The following is a 25,236-nucleotide window of genomic DNA, read 5'->3' as shown; positions in this document are numbered from 1 at the left end:
ATAATACAAAAACAGTGCAAAAAACAAACAGACGGAGAAACAAACTAACAAACAAACAAAACAAAACAATTTTTTAAACATTTTGATTACAATACTGTAGAGACAACTGGCTGCGATTTGTATTTCTTATCATAAATGTGTTATTTAGCGTATGGTACAAGTTTTTGTTTCTAAGCGAAGATTATGTAAAAAAAATCATAAACGTCGCCGATTTTTAAACACAAATAGACCATTCAAGTATTCAACTGGGTTTACATTTTTGCATATTCGACTCTCATCTTTGCAGTCGGATCGTTCACATCGTTACTTCGGTGTTAATAAAGTGATTTGTGAAATTTAGATTATTTAATTACTACTAAGACTTGCAATAAAAATTTGATTTATAGGATTTGAAATAACCTGTTATCGTACGGTTAATATAAGTTTACCAATAATTCAAGTTTTCATTAAACAAGTGTAATTGTTGAATAATTGAATAATTGATAAGCTAGTATTCCAAATCTAAAATATTACCCTTCAACGATTCAAAATAGTGTGACGAATCCGAAAGGATAAGGAAGATAACATACAAAGAAAATGGCGAAAAGATACAAGACAGTAGATACAGATATAGGTTTGATTTAGATATAAAAGTTATAAACTATGTTATTTATATTTTTTTCTTTTCTTTTTTTTCTTTTTGTTTGAAGGAATAACTAAGAAATAACTAAGGAATTGTTCAATACGATTACCTATAGACTTAAAAGTATCAGAAAATTCAAGAAAAAATATTTCTAGTAATTCATAGGAAATTAATACGGTCAACTGTATTTCTTTTGCATAATAAGGGAGAATACCTGGTATCTGCTAATACAAATGCAATTACCAATGATTTAATGCTTAAATTATGAAAAATAAACTTACTTAAGTTTTTTCTACACGATCAAATAAATATAACAATTAGTACAAAAATATGATGACCTTTAAATAACTTAAAGCAATTTTTACGTAAGACTTCCAGCAAATTTCTCTCACGTGAGAATACTGTTTTTAAAGCCCACTCGATGAAATAAAATTTCATCTTACACACAAACAAACAAAATATTCTCTATATCTTTAATATAACATCAGATATGGATGAATCAAGAATTCCAATTGCTGAAGGTCACCAAATACAGCAAGAGACAGACAGCATGGACATCAGAGGTAAGTGAAAGGTACAAGTCCCATCCCTTACCTCATAACACAATTTTGTACAATAAAAACTTTTATTAGAAACATCCTTCATGACCTCACGCGGCAGTATTCTTGGAACTTATTATATGATACTTAGCTATAATTTGCCACTTGCTAACGAAATAAAGGAAACAATTATGGGCTGTACTAAAACAGGAAATTGTTAGAGGGTATCATTACTATTTTGTCGCCTTGATATAGTATAAGTAACCTGTCGACGTTTCAGCTTCCTTGTGGAGGTAAAACGTCAGGTGTCTTTGTGGTTTTTTTTCTGACACAAGCGGGAATCTGTCCTTACCACCGGCCATCCGTAAGATAACTGAATAGCTTTTTCTACATAAAAGATTTTAAAGTCCCTTGATCACTCGGCCACATAAGTTCTGATTGATCGACAGTTTTCTAAAAATAAAAATTTGTAACTACCAAATCGAGGGCGTGGCGCAAGACTATTCTAACTTGTATTTTGAAATTTTTTCAGGAAATGGAAAAAATATGTTATTTTATTTTGATTTCATTTTTTGAAAAAAAAATCACAATCAATCTTATCAAAAAATAGAAATAAGTTGTGTACATGTTCATTTTTTCAAGAAAAGTGTAAAATATGGAATTTATAGCCTACATGCTAACATAGCCTAGTATTGCACTAGAGAAGCTACTTTTTACAGAATATTTTATTGTGCAAAAGTATTCTAACTGAAACAGTGTGTTGTGGTCAAGATATGGGTATTTTTACAGTGGTCTCCTTAACCCAAGTAATTTTGAACGGTTTAATACACCTAAAAGCTTCCAAAATAAAGGTTAATAATTTGTGCATAATTCAAATAAATATTATTTTTTATTTTTGAATTGGATTTAATTCAGAGAGATGATTTTTGCATGATTGTATTGACATAAAGCTTGTTTTATTCTTCTGTTGTTTTATTGAAATTTACTAAAAGTTAGTACTCAGGAGCACTTACACTTTCTACATCCAGTGAACTTGATTGGCCATAAATTATAAATCTTTAAATGTAAGCAACTTTAATATTCATCATTACTATAAAAAAGTAAATTTCCAGACTGAAAAGGGAAAATTTCTTCTAAAATTGTATAATACTGAGATCTGATTTTTTTTATTCTTTGTACTGATAATTTGAAATGTCATGCAGTCAGTAAAATAAATTAATCTTTACAAGTGTTTGAAATTGATTGTTACACTTGGCATAAATAAATGAGGAATCAAATTTTCTTCATCTTGAAAACAATGAAAAACAGGCAAAAACACATCAGAATATGTTTTAAAACTGTAAAATTTTGTAAAATATGATCATAGAAAAAGTGTCATAAATATTCTTGGAATTTATGACATCATGATAGCTTGTGATGACATGATCAAACTTTGTTTATTTTCAGTTAGAATAGTTAAAAAAGCAATAACTCCTGTCAACAGCATCTTTTATTTCGCTAGACTATTCTAACTTGAAGTTAGCATAGTCTTGCACAAAAGAATATCAAGTTTTTAACTTAAAAGTGATTGTCAAACTATTCTAACTTGACTTAGAATAGTTTTGCACTGAATATATTATATCACCAGATGGAATATTTCCTTAAAATGTGTAAAACTTAAAAATTAGTGGGAAATTAATTATGTCTTTTTAACAGAACATGCATTGAAGGAATTTATACAAGAAAATGTCAAAAAAACATTTTCTGAAAAATAGTTAGAATAGTCATGCGCTGAGCCCTCGAAATGACATTTCTGAAAGAACAAGAAAAATTAAAAAAAATACCCCGAACAACATATTTAATTTGGTAATCAATATTGCATATATAATCCTCATGAGCGATGCAGAATCATCACAGCTTGTCTTTGTCTTGTAGTTATTTTACAACATGTGCACGTTCAATTCCAATCATTTTTTTCATTACAATTCAAATCATTTAGCTATATATCTATAATATTATCACAAGGATTTGTGTGACAATAGTCAAGGTATCAAATGTTCAACTGCTGATAACTTTCGTTAAAAATTGAATTGCATATGATTTAAAATGGAAAATGTTAACATATTATTCATCTTCTACTTGTCACAAAATGTATTTTCCCCCACAGAAACAACAATTATGTCTATAGCCACCGAGGGTTTGCAAGAAACGATCGAAGAGCCCTACGTGACAGGTAAGTAATAAAAACTAATTTCTTCTACAGTGACTTTTCTCACAACAGCAAGTGTCCGATGCTGTGTGACATCTGTAAAACGTATGTCCGTGCTTCATCTGTTTTTTTTTCTCTTATTTTCCGATCTTCTTTCGGGTCCATAAATTGTGTTGAGGATTGAAGTATGATTTAGGCGGTGCTGGGATGCAAATGTAGACAAATGTAATGTCCCTAAATAACAGAAAAAAGTAAGAACTTATGGGCTGTACTAAAACTGTCGGCCATGGACTCCCCGACTTATCACATGTTAAGGAGACAGCTGTCAAAAACTATTTGCAACTACTTACAGGGAAATGGTGTTTCTGAAAGAGTAAGAAGAAACAGAAAATTACTATTCTAAAATTTAGTAATCAATATAGAATTTGTCCTCATGAGCGATGCAGAATCATAAATGGCTGTCTTTGCCTTAGTAGCTATTTTATGAAAAAATTCATGTAAAGTGGGCGATTACAAACATTTTTCATTGAAAGATAAATAATAGACTATCTAAATCATTTAGCTGTTTATTCTATAAAATTATTACCAAGTTTTGTTTAACATGAGTCAAGGTATCAAATGTTCAAATGCTCGTTAAAAATTTATTTGAATATGAATAAAGATGGAAAATGCTAAAATCTCATTCATCTACTAACTCTAACTTTTGTTCCCCACAGAAACAACATTCATGTCTAAAGACACCGGGGATTGTCAAGAAGAGAGCGACGGGAGCAGCCTGTCAGGTACTTAGTAAAATATTCATTGTGACAGTCAATTTTCTCACAACAGCAAGTGTCCGATGCTGTGTGACATCTGTAAAACGTATGTCCGTGCTAATTCTGTTTTTTTTTCTCTTATTTTCCGATCTTCTTTCGGGTCATAAATTGTGTTGAGGATTGAAGTATGATTTAGGCGGTGCTGGGATGCAAATGTAGACAAATGTAATGCCCCTTAATAACGAAAAAAGTAAGAACTTATGGGCTGTACTAAAACTGTCGGCCATGGACTCCCCGACTTATCACATGTTAAGGGGACAGCTGTCAAAAACTATTTGCAACTACTTACAGGGAAATGGTGTTTCTGAAAGAGTAAAAAGAAACAGAAAATTACTAATCTAAAATTTAGTAATCAATATAGAATTTGTCCTCATGAGCGATGCAGAATCATATAGCTATTTTAGGAAAAATGCACGTAAAGTTGGCGATAACAAACATTTTTTCATTGAAAGATATATGATAGACTATCTAAATCATTTAGCTGTTTATTCTATAAAATTATTACAAAGTTTTGTTTGACATTAGTCAAGGTATCAAATGTTCAAATGCTCGTTAAAAATTTATTTGAATATGATTAAAGATGGAAAATGCTACAATCTCATTCATCTACTAACTCTAACTTTTGTTCCCCACAGACACCGATGATTGTCAAGAAGAGAGCGACGGGGGCAGCCTGCCAGGTACTTAGTAAAATATTTATGGTGACAGTCAATTTTATCACAACAGCAAGTGTCCGATGCTGTGTGACATCTGTAAAACGTATGTCCGTGCTAATTCTGTTTTTTTTCTCTTATTTTCCGATCTTCTTTCGGGTCATAAATTGTGTTGAGGATTGAAGTATGATTTAGGCGGTGCTGGGATGCAAATGTAGACAAATGTTATGTCCCTAAATCACAGAAAAAAGTAAGACCTTATGGGCTGTACTAAAACTGTCGGCCACGGACCCCCCGACTTATCACATGTTAAGGAGACAAAAAATATGTGCAACTACTTACAGGGAAATTGTGTTTCTGAAAGAGTAAATGTCCGATGCTGTGTGACATCTGTAAAACGTATGTCCGTGCTTCATCTGTTTTGTTTTTAATTTTTCGGTCATTCGGGATCATTATTGTTAAAAGATTTAAATTTAGTTGAATATTGAATTATGATTCAAGCGGTGCTGCGATGCAAATTATGTTGCATACTTAAATGCATTTAAATGTATGCTTAAATACTTCGACATTAAAAATGCGATATTTTACCCCTTGAAAACGGAACAAAGCAACAACTTATTGGCGGAACTAAAACTGTCGGCCTCAACAAAAAATACTAGATCTATTCTAAAATCTAGTAATCAATAAAGATGAGACTAATCAATAGCTGCATTGGTAAGAAGCTTTTTTAAGAATTGTGCAAGTACAGTGGACGATAACAAACATTTTTCATTATATGATATATTATAGACTATACAAATCATTTAGCTTTATATTATATAAAATTATTACAACGTTTTGTTTGACATTAGTAAAGGTATCAAATGTTCAAATGCAAAAATTGAATTAAAAATGATTTAAGATGGAAAATGTTAACATCTCTTAACATCTCATTCATCTTCTGACTATTACTAAATGTATAGTTTATTACGTTCCCAACAGAAAAAACAAAATTAAAGCCTGAAGCCACCGATGGTTGTCAAGACAAGAGCGACAAGGGCAACATAACAGGTACTTTAGTAAAATCGATTTTCTGTGTCAGTCAATTTTCTCACAACAGCAAGTGTCAGATGCTGTGGTTAAATCTGTAAACGTATGTTCGTGCTTCATCTGTTTTTTTCTGATCATTCGGGATCATTATTGTTAAAGAATTAAATTGTGTTGAATATTAAATAACGATTCAAGCGGTGCTAGGACTGCAAATAACGTTTCACACTTAAATGTATTCAAATGCATACTTAATGCTACGACATGGAAAAGCGGCAATTTGCTCCTTATAACGGGATAAAGCAAACAAAAATGGGTTGTACTAAAATTGTCGGCCACGGACGCCCCGACTGTTCAGAAGTTAGGAAGCATCTTTCAAAAGACAATCTTTGCAACTTCTTACAGGGAAAAAAGATGTTTCTGAAAGAGCAAGAAAAAACCCAAAGAAAATTATCTAGATCTATTCTTAAATCTAGTAATTAATATAGATTCAGAATCATCTAAGGCTGTCTTTGCTTAGTAGCTTTTTTAAGAATTATGCAAGTAAGGTGGACGATAACAAACACCTTATGGTATACTATAGACTATTCAAATCTTTTAGCTGTATATCCTATGCAATTTTAAGAATTTGTAGAATTCTTAAGTTCAAAAAGGACCATAGTCGTGTCAAAATCTCTTTTAGAGTAATGAACCTTGGACAGTGCCCTCCTATTACGCTCTCAAATCAGTGTGTTAAGATTCGACCAATTCCTTTCAGTAGTTTTGGAAATACAATCTTGCACACAAATACGAAACTAAAATGTGACGCCGACAACGACACATAGGTGAATACAATAGCTCTCCCTACCCTTCAAACAGTCGAGCAAAAACAAGAGATTTTTAGTTAGTCAGTCTTAAATCTTAAATGGCGATATTTGACTGCCTCAAATAGGACACCATAGAAACAGACGGAAAGTTGTAGCGAACTTGATAGTGCAACTCGGGAGTAAATTTAGTTTGTCAGAAAAAGAATAAAATAAATTGGATGATCAAAGAAAAAGCTCAAAACCATGCGATAATCATTAATCGATTGGAAGACCACGAGAAAGTAACTAGCTATGAGTGGATATCAGATCTTAATGCGTGGCGTTATTTAGGAGCTTTGACGTATATCCGCGCTTCATCTGTGTTTTTCTTAATTCCCGAATTTCGACCTTCCGGGATCACTTACGTTCAAGCTTTAAGATATATTGCACACATCACTATCTTGTACAGTCTCAATAAAACCATGTCTGCAAACTTTTATTTTTTACTTTGTGTATAACTAAAATACATGTTAAATAATGTATGAAACCTTTCCAGTATCTTGTCAATGTTTTACTACTTTTAATAATTAGGTTAATAATAAAAATAATTACATCGTTCTTATAATCCTATTGTTTTTTCTTTACCATTCATTTTTTTATTTGTCTTTTTTTTTCTTCTTCAACCAAATAAAACACACCACCATTTGCGAAAGACAAAATATCAACCATTACTTTATTATATTTAAATTATGAAAATGTACGATTTTTATGTGGTCTATTTCCCAGTTCGATTTTCTGTTTTCTTAAATATGTTCTGTTTGACTTTATTTAGCTACAGCTAAAACAACTGCACCCCTGATAACAAGCAGTCCTACAGACGGATTAAAATGTTGTCCTGGTTGTACCATTAAGGTATCTGTTACGAGCATTGATGACATTAACAAAGGAGACCATATTTGCTATCGACCGAGTTGGTATTCTCCTTATAGACATCATGCAATTGTAGAAAATGTTAATGTGGATGAAGAGAAACTGGATCTAATTCATTTTGCTCGCCGAGATGGCAATGTTAATCGTTCCTTCTTCGGAAAGAATTTCAAAATACAGAAAACAGGTAAAAGGGTTGGAGAAATGAACTGTTTGAAGGTGGTTAAGTACCCATATGGACGATATAGCCAAGATGAAACAATTGATAATGCTACAAAAGAAATGAACAAAGGAGACGAGGTCACTTACAACATTTGTACATACAATTGTGAGCACCTATGCTATAAAAGTACCGTTGGTATAGAGAGTAGTAAACAAGTTCAGTCGTGTTTTCGCATATGTGGATTATCTGCCCAGTCCTTGAGTATCATTGTTGCATGGCTATTTCGATATTTCGCAAAGTTCATAATAATACCGATTATTGATATCAATCCTGTAATTGCGGAGAGAATTGCAATAGCATTATTTACATTTGTGAGCATTTTACTACTTTTGTACTGTATTCTTAAGTGTTCTCCTTGTTGCAAAAATGAAAATGAAGCGTGTAAAAACTGCTGTCCCAAACGATGCAATCTTTGCATTAAACGACACAATTATGTTAGATGGATTCGCTTTTTATCTTTTGTTGGTTTACAATTGCCATCCTTATTTTTAGAAATATATTTCATAAGAAAAGGAAACCGTCAAGCTGCGGTACTTCTCACTGGACTAGCCTTCCTATTTGTCACTTTGTGTACCATCAGTCAAGTGCCCAAGGCAGTTCGCCTCTACCTTACCAAAGGCAATTATTTGGATGGCAAAAATGATGAGGATAAAGGACACTAATGAGCATCAATCTGGAATCAGCTTGTCAATCAGCTTGTCATTACTTTATTTTATTTTATTTTATTTACATCTATTACATTTAAATCCTGCAGTTGTAGTGACTTTTTAGGTATATACATTCCTTTTGTGTACGGCCATTGTATGTATGATGTATGTACTTATACAATTGATAGAAATCTTGCAAAGTATGGTATATTTATCTTTTAAATATTATGCTGTACTGCTCTGTTACACTTTTTTGTTACACTTTGTTATATATATACATACATATTTTTACGACATGAATGTACATTCTATTAAAAAATAATTGTTTTACATATATAAAAACAACAAACATATTGCATGTTGACAATATCATTATTGTCCCCATGTTTTGAAAATAACATTTAGTGTTAGTTTGATCATGTTAATCAGTCGTATTATTTCTTTTGTGAGGTGGCTTCTAATAAGAGTGATTGTTGTTGTTGTTGTTGTAGATAGTATCGGACATACTAATTAGTCATCAACTTAAATTTTAGTGCAACATTAACATGTTTAAGATTATCCTCGTTCGCTGTCAAGACTGATAGATCGGACGTCAAAATATTATTCTAAAAGCTAGAAGAGTTTCACTTTGTTATTTGATTTAGGGAAACAATATATGAGAAACTATTTTGGAGGCACCAAAGCTATCATATTTTTTCAACTACTTATTTTGGAAGACAAAAATGACATTCTTATTGTATTTAAAGCTTTAAAAAGAGAAATAATTCAAAACACATCAAACTAAATATTTTGTCAGCATCGAAAACTTTTATCATCAGTAAGTACGTTACGTGTGGACATCTATAGTCCTTTTTAAGATGCGGTCCATTGCTATGAATAATAGACCGGAAACAGTATTTTCTCACGTATATATTCACTCTACCAAAATGATACAATGTTACAATGTTTTCAGTCTTATAATTTTTAAGTATTATATTCATGTCTCTTTTACTGAGAGAAATTATATATTTGTACTTACATGTATTTTCAATATTTTCAATCTTGTCAAACATGACTTATTAATGATCGCATGTCTGATTGATGTATCGTGTCTACTTGTATATAGGAACAATAATAATTATGTGTATTTGACTATTAAAACGACAAATAAACAAACAATCAAGTACCCATGCTGTTACTTCTTATCTCATAAAAATTGAGAATTGTGATATCAATCAAATTTCAGGTATATTCGCTACTTTATTTATGACCTTAACATTGTTAAAATTATTTTTTAAACTGAGCAACTAACTATATCGAAGATGCAATTACTGAAAATTTTCCATTCAGTTTGTTAAAGAACTTTACCTTTTAATGCAACACAATGTGCGTAACAATTGTCTTAAACAAGTCTTAGTTTTCAGAATGAAATAAGCTACATTCAAATATTCCAAAGGACATTGCTTACTGCACAGGAATAATTTTTTTTGAATCAAATGCTAATGAAATTAAATATTGGTTGTAATAAAAGAACGTTGACATGTTATATTGTCAAATGAACGGTTTGAAGATGCAATCAGTGTTTTTTTCTCATTTCACTGGGAAGAGGCCTTATTAATATTTCAAGTAAACTAATATGGCTTTAGAATAGTAAAATCACCAACAACACGTGAATATAAATTATATTTATTATGAACGTTACGGTTTACGCCATCATAACGATATATACTAAATTCTAACACTCCACGTTATTTTGTCAATATAGACAAAGAAGAAAAAAGCCGGTGTTAAACTGCCAATAAACACTGGTTAGGGACTACTTGTATATGCGGCTGTTATGTTTTCACCCTGGATTATATAGTTTACAACGCCTTTTAGAGCAACAATAAAAGCATTTTTATTTATATTTTCAGTTCTTATAATGTTTTCTTTTCAAACAATACCGAAATAATATCTCACATACACTAACACCACGTAAAATATTTGATATATTTTCAATGACATTTCTTATTAATGGACCGAGATGCATACAAAATGTATCATGGTTGTGAAACAGAAAAAAATATAAGACCAAACATCGACAAGGCAGAGTGGCCTTTACAGAGGGCAGCCCCGACAAGTTTGGCTGACCACCGCAAAGGCACACATCAGGGCACAATAGGCGGGACATGAATTTGGCGAATAAATTTTCAACTAAATAGGGAAGTAATAGTAAAATAAGACAGGTGTATTAAATTGTCAAGTGGATATCTATAATTAATAAATGTCATCCATGTTATTCTTTAGCAGTTTTAGATTTGATTTAGAAATGACAAGATATAACTATGGAACAGAATTAGTGCATTTATTCCATCTTGCTTGATGATATTGGGACTTACATTATGCTTGCTTCCATACTTCTTTATGACAATGGGAACCAACGTTTTGCCGAACACAATTTGCATTAAGATTACTTTATGCACTAGTATGTAATTGCAACTTCATGTGTTCCTTTCTGAACCATCAAACTCACATATTAAAACATGCTATATGTTTATTTTCATCTTTTATTTAGGGCGGCGTATTATGTTCGGTGTTTAAAAATAACATTATTTGCTTGTTCTTGATATAACTAGATGTAAATGGCAAGTTCCTGTCGGTACCTTTAATTTGTTATAAATCTGCCACTTACGTTGTCAACACTATTTCACAATAAATAATTGATTTTGATCAATACTTGGCGAATTCGATGTGTCTTAGCATTCATGTTTCCATATATTCACTGCTTACAAATACAATGCAATACATGACCACTGCGCATCGACAACGAAGATGACAACGATAGTGATATTATAGTCGCATGTTACAGTACGCACTAAGCAGTTGACAGTAATCATAATGCGAGTTGCAATATTTTGTTTTCATATTATGACAGCAGGTGTCGCTTTGTCGGTACATCCCGATATTTTTCGGATGGTCCCGCTATTTTTGCACATGGAGTCCTCTTTATGTAGGGGCGTATACCGTACAGTGTTAGTTGGGGGCTGACATGTACGTGAAAAACAATAGAAAACGATGCGACAGGGGAAAAGTGCGTGTTTTTGAAGATTCAGCATGTAATACGTACTAAGATGTCTCTTTTAACTCATCCTACAAGTGGCAAAACACCTCTTACACATTGTTTATACACCTTTTTCAGTGTGTGCCGAAGTCATATGTACAATAGTGAAATTGAATTTAAAGATTGATTCAAAGTTGATATTTGAAAATATTGATTGTTGCTTCACAATTTGTTTGTAACACAAAATAAATAACATTTGGCTCCACACACATACACACACATATTTTGCTTTAAATCCCATATACGTACACTATAAGTGGGCACTATGAATATAGTGTTATTAAAATAATATGGCAGTTTTTTTTAGAAAGGCACAACTTTACTTGACCCGTAATAAGGAATGCAGATTCCCATACATTGTGTGTATGTGTTTTTATTTAAATAAGACATATTCAGTAAGAATCTTATATATTTCAATAAATTGCTGTAATAAAAATATATTAGTGAAAGATCTGCATAGTAAATCTTTAAGCACAAATTGATATGAATGTGGTGATGTGTGAGGCGTGTCTGTGACACAGTAAATTGATGACTTATAGGCCCATTTGGCAGTGTACTATAATTGTACACATATATGCTCATTATTTGTAATTGGCTAAATATGTACATGTCACAATAATAAACAAATTCCTTCTTTCCTTATTATATATTATACTGCGTAACACACCTATTCGCCACTATTAGTGACTCTGAGACATTTGAAAGGTTAAGAGGCCAATAAAAATTGCCTTTTATGTTCAAGTCATTAGATAAACACCTTTGCAACACCTAGGCAGGTGCGTAACAACTGGATGACAGCATTAGGGAGTACACTATGACCAATTTTGCATGAAACTGACACGTATATATTCCATCCCAGCTCATGAACGTATCTTTTGGCTGAGCTGCGGCTTAAGCCAGGGCCTGAATCCGCCACTGTATAACTGCACCATTAAATAACTGTTCACGAATATATTTTTCTGTCAGACTGCATATATATATATAAAATTATATTGCATAAACTTTTTCTACTAATATTTATATTCTTTCCTGGACAATTTATATATTTAGTGCTTGGTACGTATTTATATATATACGCAAAATGGTCACCGCAGTTTGTGTACGGAAAATACCGATGATAGGCGAAATGTGAAAAATTCCGTTGATCTCGATAACAGAGTTCTCGCCCCTTAACAGTTCACACTCGTTAGACATTGTTTAAATTGTTAATATATTGTAAGATGATCAAACATAATCCACAAAGCATCAGACACCGAGCTTTATTTAGCATAAACACTGAATAATGGAAATAAGCAAAAGCTAATAGTTATCACGCCATGCAAGCGATAAATCATATAAGTCACACGTAAACAAAATCCATCGTGTAATTTAAGGTGTACAAAAAGTAGGGAAGAAGAATAGTCGATTTTAAATCACTTCTACATAAAAGTAATACAAAAAGAACTAAACCGTATATAGTTTGTAAAGAGCATGAAGAAAGGTAGCTTATACATAAAGTTATATGACGTTAACATTTTAATATTCTAAAACAGTACGATGAATGACTTGTGCAAGTTTAATAGTTATCACTCAATGATAGAATTAGTCACTACGAACGTTTGAATGAAATAATGGCAAATAGAATGCAGCTTCATGCAATGTTAAGATATCATAAAGCAAGATGGAATCAAGCATAATGCAAGTTCCAATGTCATCAAGCAAGATGGAATCAAGCATAATGCATGTTTAAATATCATAAAGCAAGATGGAATTAAGCATAATGCAAGTTCCAATGTCATCAAGCAAAATAGAATAAATGCATTAATTCTGTTCCATAAATAACTGCTGTCGTCTTCACTTTTATTTAGAAATAAGATTTATTTCAAAGGGAAGGAACTTTTCTCATTTGTCAACTAAAACATGACTTTATCAATAAGATAGACAATATTAACCAATTATTCCAATTTCAAAGCCCAGACACATTTAAGGTTATAAAGTTAAATTGACATTCATTGCGTTATTACAGTCAATTTTTGTATACACATGGTTATGAAAAAGAGAATAATGAAGGAAACGTGGTAAACAAACATTTAAATCATATGATATCCAAAATTTGGCGATACACATTCTGTATTTAGTTAATTACCTTCAAAACGGACATTCAGAGGTAACAAGCTGTAACTTCATACTGGTGCAGGGAAGAGCTCTATTGTTGTCTGCGCATGTGCACCGGAAGGCGAAAACACGAACAGGCGAAAACACGAAACCGCGAAAATACGAAAACATGAGGGGACGAAAACACGAAGGTCAAAAGATATTCATGTGGAAGGTGCATCGCAATTTTTTTATTGATAGGCAGTTACAGAATAAAACATGATTCACCATGACCAAATTGCACAATATACCAATTAACATGAAAACATTTAATTCGTAAGCCTTTTCTGTTATGTCATTTATGGTCGAGTTCACAGACATAAGGTTGTATTTTATACTTTCATGTAATGTTAAATCGTATGAATTGACATTTTTTTTGCTTCTTTAATGAACCTTCCGCGTTGATAGCTTTTCCATATTAAGAAATTATTACAAATGAAAGTTTTAAGCCTTATACTACAGTTCCATAAAGGTAGATTGAAAACTGTGTTATAGAATTTGTTTAAACTTTGAAATTAGCTTGGTAACAGATACATTGTAAAGCTGCGTTAAAATGTTTTTAAAAAATTAAACTTAAGAAAAGAGTACTAAGAATTTAAAAAAGTGTACTAAGAATTTTAGAAAAGTCAAGATTCAAGTAATAATTTACATGTTACTTGCGATTAATGACTGATTTTGCAGTTATCAATATTTCTCTACTGTTTTCCATTATTTCGATATCTGTTTGGCAATAATTGACGTGGATTGTAAGTGCTTTTTGCAATGAGTAAATCACTTTCTTTTTTCACTTCACAATATTTTACTTTTTAATACATTTCCAAATTTTTCACGAAAATTGCTATGAATCTGGAGGAATGCTGCTTGAAGCGAAAACTTGGATACAAAGCAATGAGTATAAAGTTTCTTACTCAATAAAACAACGACTTGCCCCTGACGGGACTTGAACGATGAACCCACGCAGCCAGCAATTCTTAGACCATAGTTCAAAAGTAATTGTGTAAATATGGCTTACAAACCTTTTAAATTTCTATCTTCATTATAGACAGTTCCAACAAAAAGTGTAAGCTTGAAAAAGTCTATTTCACGAATTCAGAAAGTTAATTAAGTAGTAGGCTTACAAATCTGCCTATTCTTACCAGTGTCAGCACTGTCGGTTGTTCAAGTTTAATATAGAAAATAATTTGGCAAAAAATGCCCCCAGGAACTTAATATTCACAAACAAAGTGTGAAATGTATAATGCTTTTAAAACGCTTTTGAAACGTTCATGTTTTGCAGAAATGAAATAATTCTTTTATATACATAAAACGAAAAGTAAACTCATTTAATTGCGAACTTAAAATGACGATAGCTTATCACCCGCTTGATTTGCGTTACGTTGCGTACTATATCTGTTAAAATAGCCTCCTTAATAATTACTGTAAGGAAATGGCATATTTTTAAGTCTGTCCTTTCATGAATACGGACAAACAGCTTTTTGTCCCTTTCTCCTATGAGAAGGGGGAATTCTATGATGCGTGTATGTGGTCGCATTGTCACTTTCCTACCATTATGTCCTCGATGCGTGTATGTGGTCGCACGAACGAAAATCTCGTAACAAATGACGTTTTCAAAAGTGTTTTGGAGAAGAGTCCTGATGCTTAATCATAATGTTCTGTAAAAAGTAAATAGTGAAAAGAAGTTTTAAAGCCTTATTAAGACTATGTTACTTTTAATTAAAGTCTATTAAGGTTTTTTTTTACTTTCAATTAGGAGTTAAAATGCCTACAAATATTTCTTCCAACAAGGCTTTTAAACTTTTAATTAAGAGTTAAGTAACAAAGAAATGAAGAAGCTTATTTAAATTTAAAAACAATATATTGTTATTATGATAAATAAGCCTATTTACTACTTTGTTATTCTTAATAAAGAGTTTTAACAGCCTAATTTTACCAGAAATACTTGTATGTCATAATTAGGAGTTCAGAAATAAAATCTTAACAAGACTTTGCAAAATAAAGGACTTTGTGAGTCCAAATTAGGACCTTAAAAATCCTAATTTAGAGAAATTATGAGAAATAAAGTCTAAATTTGAAAGTAGTTATAAGGATTTTATTTCTCTTTACATGCTTTCTTTTATAAAACTTATAATACGGACACACACACATGTAGTTAGGGTACCTAACTCATAAAAAGGAATTTGTACAATTCTGTAAGGTAAGAAGGGGAAAAGTAATTTTGAAATAACGCTTCGTGATCATATTTGAAATTATCTATACAAGTTCCAGGCTGGACACATGTATACAGGAAATTATAGCCTGAATGAGATAAATATGACCCGAGCTAGGCGTTAGCCGTCAGCAACGCTATGTTCTCCTATATATCCCGTTAGAAAATGCAAATTTTGAAAACTCGGCTTATAAAGTTTTGGAAGCCAAACCTATTATGGAAGGAGATTTTGTAGTAAAGACGATTCTGGAGGCAGGGATTGGTCCCACGCCGATAACCTGTGCCAAAAAATCAAATTTTGCAAAGATAAATGGTATATAAAAGTATTGTGTAAATCCTATAATAGTGGACCATTTAGACACCGATGGGTATCACTGTTACCTGTTCCTGGGAGAGATCTTGGTATTCTGTCCAAATGTTAGACACTTTCGAATAGTCACAGAAAGTGGCAAATAGATGTGTTACATAGTACACAATATTTAACTATCTTTGTTTTTCCATTTTCTTTGGGAAAGCCTTATAATTAAGAAATTGAAAATAATGATTTGTAAATTTGTAAAAAAAAGGTGGCGAGTTTTATAAAGATAATATAAAAGGAATCACGTTTTAATAACTAGTTTTATTACGATTTATATAGAGATGAAATGATGGTCATTTGCTTTCATAAATTTTTTATGGCAGTTATATTTTTTAATAAGATTTAAATTGTACTGACCTCTTTGGTGATAATCTAAAATTCATCGATGGAAAAAATATTCTTATTGAATATATGTGTTTGATTTTTTTTGTACAATAGAATGGCAGTAATTTAATAACACTTTATTAAGGAAAATCGTCTATTATTAAGATGAGTAAATTGATTAATTTTATCAACAGTCGCAGATACATTGGTATGTGCGCTGTTATTTTGTAAATGCTTACTATTAAACTATTTAAAAGACCCGGCAAACACTAATCTATACAAAAACAATGTGATGTTAAACCATCCAATATGTACCATAAACAGCACTAGAAAGTCAATGAAATAACACCATTTTCAACCTCACATTTCAAAATTTCTCAGTCTATGAGAGTGGACACCCCTCCCATGCCCACCTCAATTACATATATTTTCTTAATTCCATATCATCTAAATATTTACAAAAACATTACTGCACACATATGTAAGCAAAGTATATTGCCACTCATCATAAGATGAGATGGTCACATGAACAAGATGTTGGCCCATTATTCGAACAAGCGCTATTTTTGCCTGTAGCATTTCTTTTGTCAAAATTTTCCACCCATTTGTCCTCCCTGCCCCCCCCCCAGGAAACCATGTTCTGTATTACAATAGTAACAATTACAATAGTAACATGGGAACGTCCTGTCAGAGTGTAACTGTTTCAGCCGCCGCATGTTCTCGGTCCTTTGCGTCAGACTAATAATAAGTAACCGTCGAGGTGTTCCGATTGCGATTTCAGGCTGTAGAGTTAGTACTGAATAATAATTGCCGGAGACTCCGAGTGTATAACACCTTTCTATTGCAATAATAGTTCAAAAAGATATAACGACATTTAGCACTACGTGAATTAGTTTATAGTACAGTGTGAATTCACTTCATTTTTACTTCAATCGAAAGTCAAACTACACAATATATGTACATCTCTTCACCTGGGAGGTATCAGTAACATGTTCCAGCCTGGTGCAAACAAAATAAATTCCAGTTTGATATGCAAGAACACTTATCTAGTGATAATGCAAAAAGTACTGAAAATATTTCTATGAAACTTGAATTATGAGTAGATGGCAGTATGGAGATTGTGTATCACAAATTTTGAAAAAGATTGGTTGCCATGGCAAAAAATAGGCTTAAAATATGGCATATATAACAATATTTGTGATAAGTCAAAAAAGCTGAACATTTTTATAAATTTCAAAATATAGATAGATGGTAGTATGGAAATTATACACATCATTTTAATCTTGACTATAGGATGTATATTGAGAGCTGTCATACTTAACAAAGGTCGGCAACCTCGTCAAGATTTCTGATCCTAGTTTTTAGGCTTTTCTATATAAGTTCTTTATTTCTTAAGGTATTTATTTCAAACTTCAAACATAAGTTTCTGATCATCAACCACATCATATGTGACAATTTAACTCTAGCACAAAAATTATCAGAATTGCTTCCCTTGAACTTACATGAAAAAATGTTGTTTTACTTCTTAATGTATCTTCCTCAAACTTCTTATTATCACTCAAATCATTTGTGAGAAGGTTCAATACTCTAGCAAGACTATTTCCAGAATTATTTTCCCTTTGAACTTAAATTTTTTCGAGAAACTGGTATATTTTACTACAACTTCTTCATTACTTATAGGATTTACTTCAAACTCCCACATCATAATAATATTACAATGTTTATAAATCGAGCATCCTTATTTCCAGAATTATCTCCTCCTTAAACTTTGAATTTTTCTTATTCATTCTTTTAACTTTCTTTTACTTCGAATTCAAAATAAACATTCATTATGAGCAGCTTCATTACTAATTGTTCTTTGTTACACTCACATCATGTATGAAATCTTGGATATTTATTTCAAGAGTTATCTCCTCTTTAAGAATTTTGCTTTTAAAAAAGGTTATATTTTGGTAACAGGGATGTTTAAAAAATTAACTTTAGAGTGTCCAACAGTTTGTCTGTTCATCAAAACTGTTTCCTGTGATCACTTTTAAAGAACCTTTTGTGATCACTTTTAAAGAACTTTTCCAACAAAGTTTCTTAAAAAAGAGAAAAATTGAAACATTAGTGAATGGCCAATGGCCTTTCAGAATGTTGTTGGGGTTCTAACCGGTAGGGGACTTATGGATTGCTTGCAATACTATGATAATTGCTTGTTAAATTATCGCTTAGTATCACACGAATTAAACAGAACTGACAGTAGATATGTTTATCCTTTGTCCTACCAATTAGTCCCAGATGTTGATTACGAGAAATTTTGGCCTCGCGAAAATATTTGACTTTACAGTACATAAATTAATGCACAAATGAATACTGTACATTAGTCACATGCAGGTACTATGCAATGGACGAAAATAATCGCATGAAGTATCTATGCATGAAAAAATTTATCTATGATAAAAATGATCATAAGAAATGTCTCTATGCAATGGACGAAAATGATCACATACTGTTTTTCAGAGTTTGAATTTTTCACTTCGTTACTGCCTGAAATAAAGTCAGAGAAAAGCAAGAGAACAAAATAACCTCCCACCCGTCGGCACGTGCATGCCGAGGGAATCAAAGGGTGCAGCCGAAGATTTGGAGCTTCGTCGGAGTTTGCTTCACCAAGGTTACGCTAGCAGGTCAACATCTGAGCAGGTCAAACTACTACTACAATGCATTTGGAAGTTAAGCTACTCTCGCCTTCTACGGACCAGTTGCCGATGCTCTGTCTGAAATCAAGGAGAGTGGCAAGGGACGACAACGAAGGGTACCTGGGTGAGCCCCTAGTCCTCAATGACGGATATTAGCTTTGCACCAGCTATCATTCTTTATTTGACAGGTTACTGTTTATTATGGTGCTAACTGAACGCTGTACCTAATTCATATTTTGGTTGTGACCCTCATTAAACATAAATGTTATTCATTCAATGAAGAAAAAACCCAACTTAAACTTAATTAAAACTCAAACTTAATAAAAAAATCTTCTCGCCAAAGGCTCGTTTCAGACTGTTTTATTCAACTCGTTCAATAAATTCGATACAGAATCGACACTCATTTAATTTCCTTTATTTATAAATATTGGGCAATCACTTTTAATCATATTGGTTGCTAAAATGTCACATGAATCGTGACAAATTCAAGGGGAAAATTTGCTGTAAATATTAGAACGAAGTTCTCCAATCTGTGCAAACAATGAAGGGGAGATTATTTCGTGAAGATTGTGATGATGCGTCGTTAAAATAACCTACAACGTCATTTCAATTACGTACTAACGTTTATGACGTCATTACGTTAACAACCAAATCATTTAACGACGCCAGTTTGTGAAAAACTGCAGCTAACTTCAGCTGTCATCCTTTATTATTGAAAAATACCAGAATGGACATTGTATATCAGCCTTCATTTATCTTTTCGCAGAACGGAACTCTGATGTAAGTTTATCTTAATTTAATTATTGCCGATCATAAAGTAAATGGAGAAATTTACAGATGGCATTTTGAATATTCCTTTGTTGAAACTGGGTTAGAACCATAGTAACGTATTTTACCTTTTAAAACATAAAGCAGCATGCCAACAGATTCATGCTAATTTTCATTAAAAGTTTGTGTAATATTGTGAAGGAACCAAAAGACAGCAATTTACACATTATCAATGGCACTTACAAACAACGTTAATTGCCAAAAAATGACCAAAATATGCATATATAGCCTTAACTGCGTTAGTGACGCAGTAGAAATATAGTTGTAAATACTGTAAAAACAGTCATTAATCGCAAATTATATGTAGAATATTATTTAAATCTTGAAACTTTTTTTAATTTCCTTACATCTTAGTACATTTTTTTTTATTTTATTGAAATATTTTGACTCATCTGGAGGCATATAGCTTTAAGTTAATTAAGACAATTCACTGCAATCGTTACAAAAAGATGTTCTTAAATATGATGGGTCGATTATAATTTGTTCAATTACTTTAATTTGCAGAACCAATCGGTTTGTTGAGTTTCGGAAGCTGTGTGAATTATTTGCTAATGAAATTATAAAAGGACGAGATCCTTCAGCAATGATATTAACCAAGATCACAAAATTCCCTCCTCTTAGAGGTAATAAATATTTACCATTTCATTTTTGTGTTTTTTAATATTATTTTTAATGAAGATTTATCTTTAGTATATTGTTTAGAGTATGTATTGATTAATATAGAGTATATCCATACATATGTACATTCTTTACTCAATATTGATTAATAAATCTGGAGTATATTCACGCATGTGTGCATCCTTTTTTCAATATTGATTGATTGATCTAGAGTTTATTCCTGTATGCATACTTCCTTCATCAAATATTGATTAATCAACAGTTTATCCGTACATGTGTTTTACTTTTTTAATTTATATTGATTAATCGAGGGTATGTTCATATATATGTGAATGTTTTTTTCTTTATTGAATATTGATTATTACAGAAGTATTCGTGTACACTTTCTTTAATTTTAGTAAAAATGTTCCTGTACACATACTTTCTTTATTCAGTTTGGAGTAAGCCAATGTACATTCGGATATACATTTATATTAATTATTATCATCTGTCGTGTATATTAATGTACACTTTCTTTATTTAATATTTATGTGACTTTCTGTCTGTGTTGTCAAATCTCTATCTTGATTTTACTTTGTGACGAAATTTTTCTAAGCAATGATCTTCAGTTCAAATGTCCAAAGATAATTCCGTTCATATTATTTCATAGACGTACTATTATTGTTATATTGAGACCTACTTAAGTTTAATTCTATCGCATTTTTATGCCGTCATAGTGTATTTCAAACAGTATTCCTTAAAAGTAAACGACCGGAAGGAAACTTTTTTTTAACTTGTGACTTATGTTACAGATGTTCCTCTGTTGAACGAGGCTTTTGATCTACTGAAAGATTCTGCATTTGAATATCATATATCTCGTGAGAAGGGAAATTTAGATTATTGGCCTGAAGATGACCCACAAAATGACCAAGGGGATTCAAATAGGTCCAGCCCTTCAACTGATAGGTTGAGAAGAACAAGACAGGCATATAATACGTAAGTTAAAAAGCTTTATACGCGTACTTCCGTAACCTTTATTTTTTAAAAAGCTCAAGTGAGGTCAAAAAGCCTAAAAACATAAAAATTAAATTATTATATTTATCAAGTGAGGTACTTAAAATAATTAGATTTGCTGAGGATAAAAAAGAAAAATACTTTGTGTTAAATTGAATATCCGCTTATGTGCGATTCTTAGCACGATATATTTAATGAAAACGTTGCAACGCTTTTGAATTGTTTGAGTCATTTATAAAACTTTTTTTCTTGAAAGACAGGATTACGAATTGATCTGAAAATTTTCAAAGCATTTATTGGTCTATACCTACATCGAATGGTACACAAATGTAGGGGAATAATTTCCAGTCATCTCGTGTCAAAAACCCTCAGTGGAGTCCCTTTAAATTTAACATATCACAATGTGATATGACTGTTTGAATTAACATTATGAAAATATCAACTACACTGAATAACACTATGTTCATGCAACAATTTAGAAAATACGATACTAGCTAGCCATTTGTATTTGCTCTTTATTTTATGTAGGTTTTTACCAAAAGAAGAAATGGCTGCATGTAAGAAATTGTTCCGGAAATTATCGCAAGTATGCCATAAACACCAGCAAGCACTTGAACCCTTACAAGAAGCTATTTCGGTAATTTTAAGTTTTTATTCTGAAATGAAATGCTGACAATTCTTATGTATTATATAGTTTAAAATACTTTATAAACTGCAATAAGTTTAGTTTTATCAACTGTAATGATGTCACGTTAATCAAAGGCTGCTTTGTTTTATTCAAAGTTTACACCTTCTTGTATATGTTATTTTAATAAAATTTATTCCGGTAGTTTGAAGAGCTCTTCATAAAGATTTTGTGACGTTCGTACAAATGACAATTCATCAAACCATTTTACAGAGCATTCTAACATTAAAGTGACGGATGAGTCAGTACACTAAAACACTAAACGGATTGTAACACATTCTAAATATAAAACATCAAAACTAGTATACAGAGTATATATTTCATGAAAGAAAAAAAATAATATAAGAAACGCTTATCAAATTTGAATTCTATTCATAAACTTTTTATGATTAGGCATATAAAGAACTGGACAGGAAATGTTGGGATGCATACACACAGATGAATATTGCATCTGACAACTTCAACGAATATGCTACTGCCGATGTTGATGACCAAAATGAATTCAAAGAGGCGAGATTTGAAGCCCATAATGTTTACATACAACGGACGAAAGAATACATCCTGTACAAAGAAAAGTTTAAGATGGCCTTCGAGAAGATGTACCCCAGGTACAAGACAGAGAAACAAATCAGAGAGGAACGTATGAATAAGGTACTATTTTTGAAATATCCGAAAATAAATATTATACAAGATATTTGATTATCTATACAAACTGAATGTTGATCATTTTAAAACAAATTTAGAGATCGTCGCTTGAAAACTGTTATGTTCTATCTCCAAATTTACCAAAAACAAGTTAAATACACAATTTTGTCCGCAATGGACTGTTCTATCTCCTTGGCATGTTATATTAGTGCTTCAGAGCTTCATGAATAAATTACAACGAAACCATCCTGTTCTATCTCCACAAATTTACTATGTCTTGATAAATAGACTGTTCTAACATACTGGACTAATCATATCATCGATAAATGTCACGTGACCTGTGGGATATATGCAACATACTGTTCTAAATCCAAAATTATCGTATCAAAACATTGCATCAAATCACGTGATAGCAGGACATCCGCCATGTTGTACGAAACATTTTGAGTTAGATGGTTAATTTGTTGTTTATTTAATATATTAATACTAAATATAAGTATTGAATGATATTATGTATTCATTTATTTCCTCCAATCATTGACATTTTAGTCCTGTAAATTTACTGCATGTGATTAAACAACAAACAAAACTTATCATGATTTAAAGTAATTTCGGATGTGTATTTTCGGATAGAAACAACTGTGATCATACAATTTCATCAAACAAATTCGTAAAAAATAAAATTTGTTATATGTTCTAAAGTTTCTTTAACGTAAGGTACATTCTGTCTCAGAAACCAATTATTTATCTTTATAACAGACACATATGAGTTTAAAAATTGACTGTACTCATTGCCAATATGAAACAAAAGCATAAGATGTTTTAGGTTACTGACCAATGTGGAATATTTTGGAAACTATAACAGAACTCAGCTTTTGAGAGATTAAGATAAAAGCAAAAAAGGCCTTTAAGAAAATTTATAGATATTATACGTTTACATATAATATATGTTTTCGAATGCGTTAATGTTATATAACTAAAATATTGCTTTAAAGTAAACACATTGTATACCAAAGACAGAAGGAAGAAAAATATTCTTATACGTATATTTTGTTTGTCTTGTAATTTGACTTTGAATTTCTAAATGAATATTTATATAGCATTATGTTTGTAATGTTTTTGTACACGAACAATCTTTAAATATGACATTTTTCAAATATAAGTCATGCCTGCTCCACCTTTAAGGTCTTTTCTAGCAGATATGTTTTCATTGCCTATTTAAGTTATAGAAACATTTTTTTACATACCTTCAATTATAAGAACTTCTTATCAACACACAGAACATGTAAAGCGCATAACAAAATAATTACTACTATTTCATACTTTTGGAAGGAATTTGAATTTGACCATCTTTTGAATTTTCATGAAAAAGTCTTGAAAGATTTCCTTAGCATTCTAGAAAAGTTGAAAGTTTTCTTTTCCGGTTTGCGGCTATAACTTTCTTTTTCCAGACATTGAACCACTTTGAATGTGGCGAAAGTTATGAAAATTGATAAAATGTCTACAAAAATTTATGTGGGTAATTTATCTTTATTTACTTAAATTATTTGTTAAAATGTCATTTAATAATGTAATGGATTTAAGGATTTTAATAAGATTTCGAATGTCATAGTTCATGTAGTTAGACACATATGGTCTAAGAAATAGTGTAGTGTCAAAGTCAACTAATCAATGGATAATTAGCCGAGAGCATTTTTGTCAGCCTTTTAAAGATGAAACATACTGTTTTATATGATATAAATCAATTCAACTTAAAAGACATAATGTTCTAAGTCACATTGAACACTCTGATTTTAACAATTTTTGAAAAAAAGTAACAAGGACTGTTCTATCTCCAAATGTTTTTTTAGGTTTTTAAGCAAGGAAATATCAAAATCCACATATCTTTAACGATATTGAGTTGTTCTCCCGACACCACGTTTAGTAGTTTTTAAATTTTCAAAATCCGACAATAAATAAAAAAGTTATGCAATACTAAATCTTTAAATGCTTTTTTCTCAAAAACAACAAATTGGCACTTAGAACAAAACGTTTTTCAAGCGACGAGATGTTTCTAAGTGGTCAATGGTCCATGATTTTCTTCTACATGATATTTCTATAAAACAGATACACAAAGTACATGATATTTCTATAAAACAGATACACTAAGAAGAGTGTCATTTGTTAAATGAGTACCATGATAATTAAACAGTGGTCTTCATAAATTGACAATGCAGTTACCTAGATAAAAAAACTTAGCTATGTGGTTGGATTCATCGTGGAAT

General features: G+C 31.4%; 2 protein-coding genes across 2 annotated transcripts; both read left to right on the top strand.

Moving 5' to 3' along the window:
- The first annotated feature begins 490 nt into the window (after window positions 1–490).
- LOC132747672 (uncharacterized) lies at window positions 491–9,637 on the top strand. The gene is made up of 7 exons (XM_060737117.1): window positions 491–613; window positions 1,111–1,185; window positions 3,308–3,373; window positions 4,066–4,131; window positions 4,800–4,844; window positions 5,799–5,867; window positions 7,461–9,637. Exons 1-7 carry the CDS (start codon window positions 577–579, stop codon window positions 8,438–8,440), a joined length of 1,338 nt encoding a protein of 445 aa, XP_060593100.1. The 5' UTR covers window positions 491–576; the 3' UTR covers window positions 8,441–9,637.
- A 10,086-nt stretch (window positions 9,638–19,723) lies between these two features.
- Window positions 19,724–23,026, top strand: LOC132747684 (uncharacterized). Its single transcript, XM_060737172.1, has 5 exons — window positions 19,724–19,983; window positions 20,536–20,654; window positions 21,441–21,624; window positions 22,171–22,279; window positions 22,721–23,026. The coding sequence occupies exons 1-5, from the start codon at window positions 19,931–19,933 to the stop codon at window positions 23,024–23,026; spliced, it is 771 nt and encodes a 256-aa protein (XP_060593155.1). The 5' UTR covers window positions 19,724–19,930.
- Window positions 23,027–25,236: the final 2,210 nt, after the last annotated feature.

Source organism: Ruditapes philippinarum, unplaced genomic scaffold, assembly GCF_026571515.1.
Source record: "Ruditapes philippinarum isolate M1 unplaced genomic scaffold, ASM2657151v2 ctg111_1_1_1_1, whole genome shotgun sequence".
Lineage (NCBI taxonomy): Eukaryota > Metazoa > Mollusca > Bivalvia > Venerida > Veneridae > Ruditapes > Ruditapes philippinarum.
The sequence above is the reverse complement of the archived record's forward strand: the minus strand, read 5'-3'. Positions and strand labels throughout refer to the sequence as shown.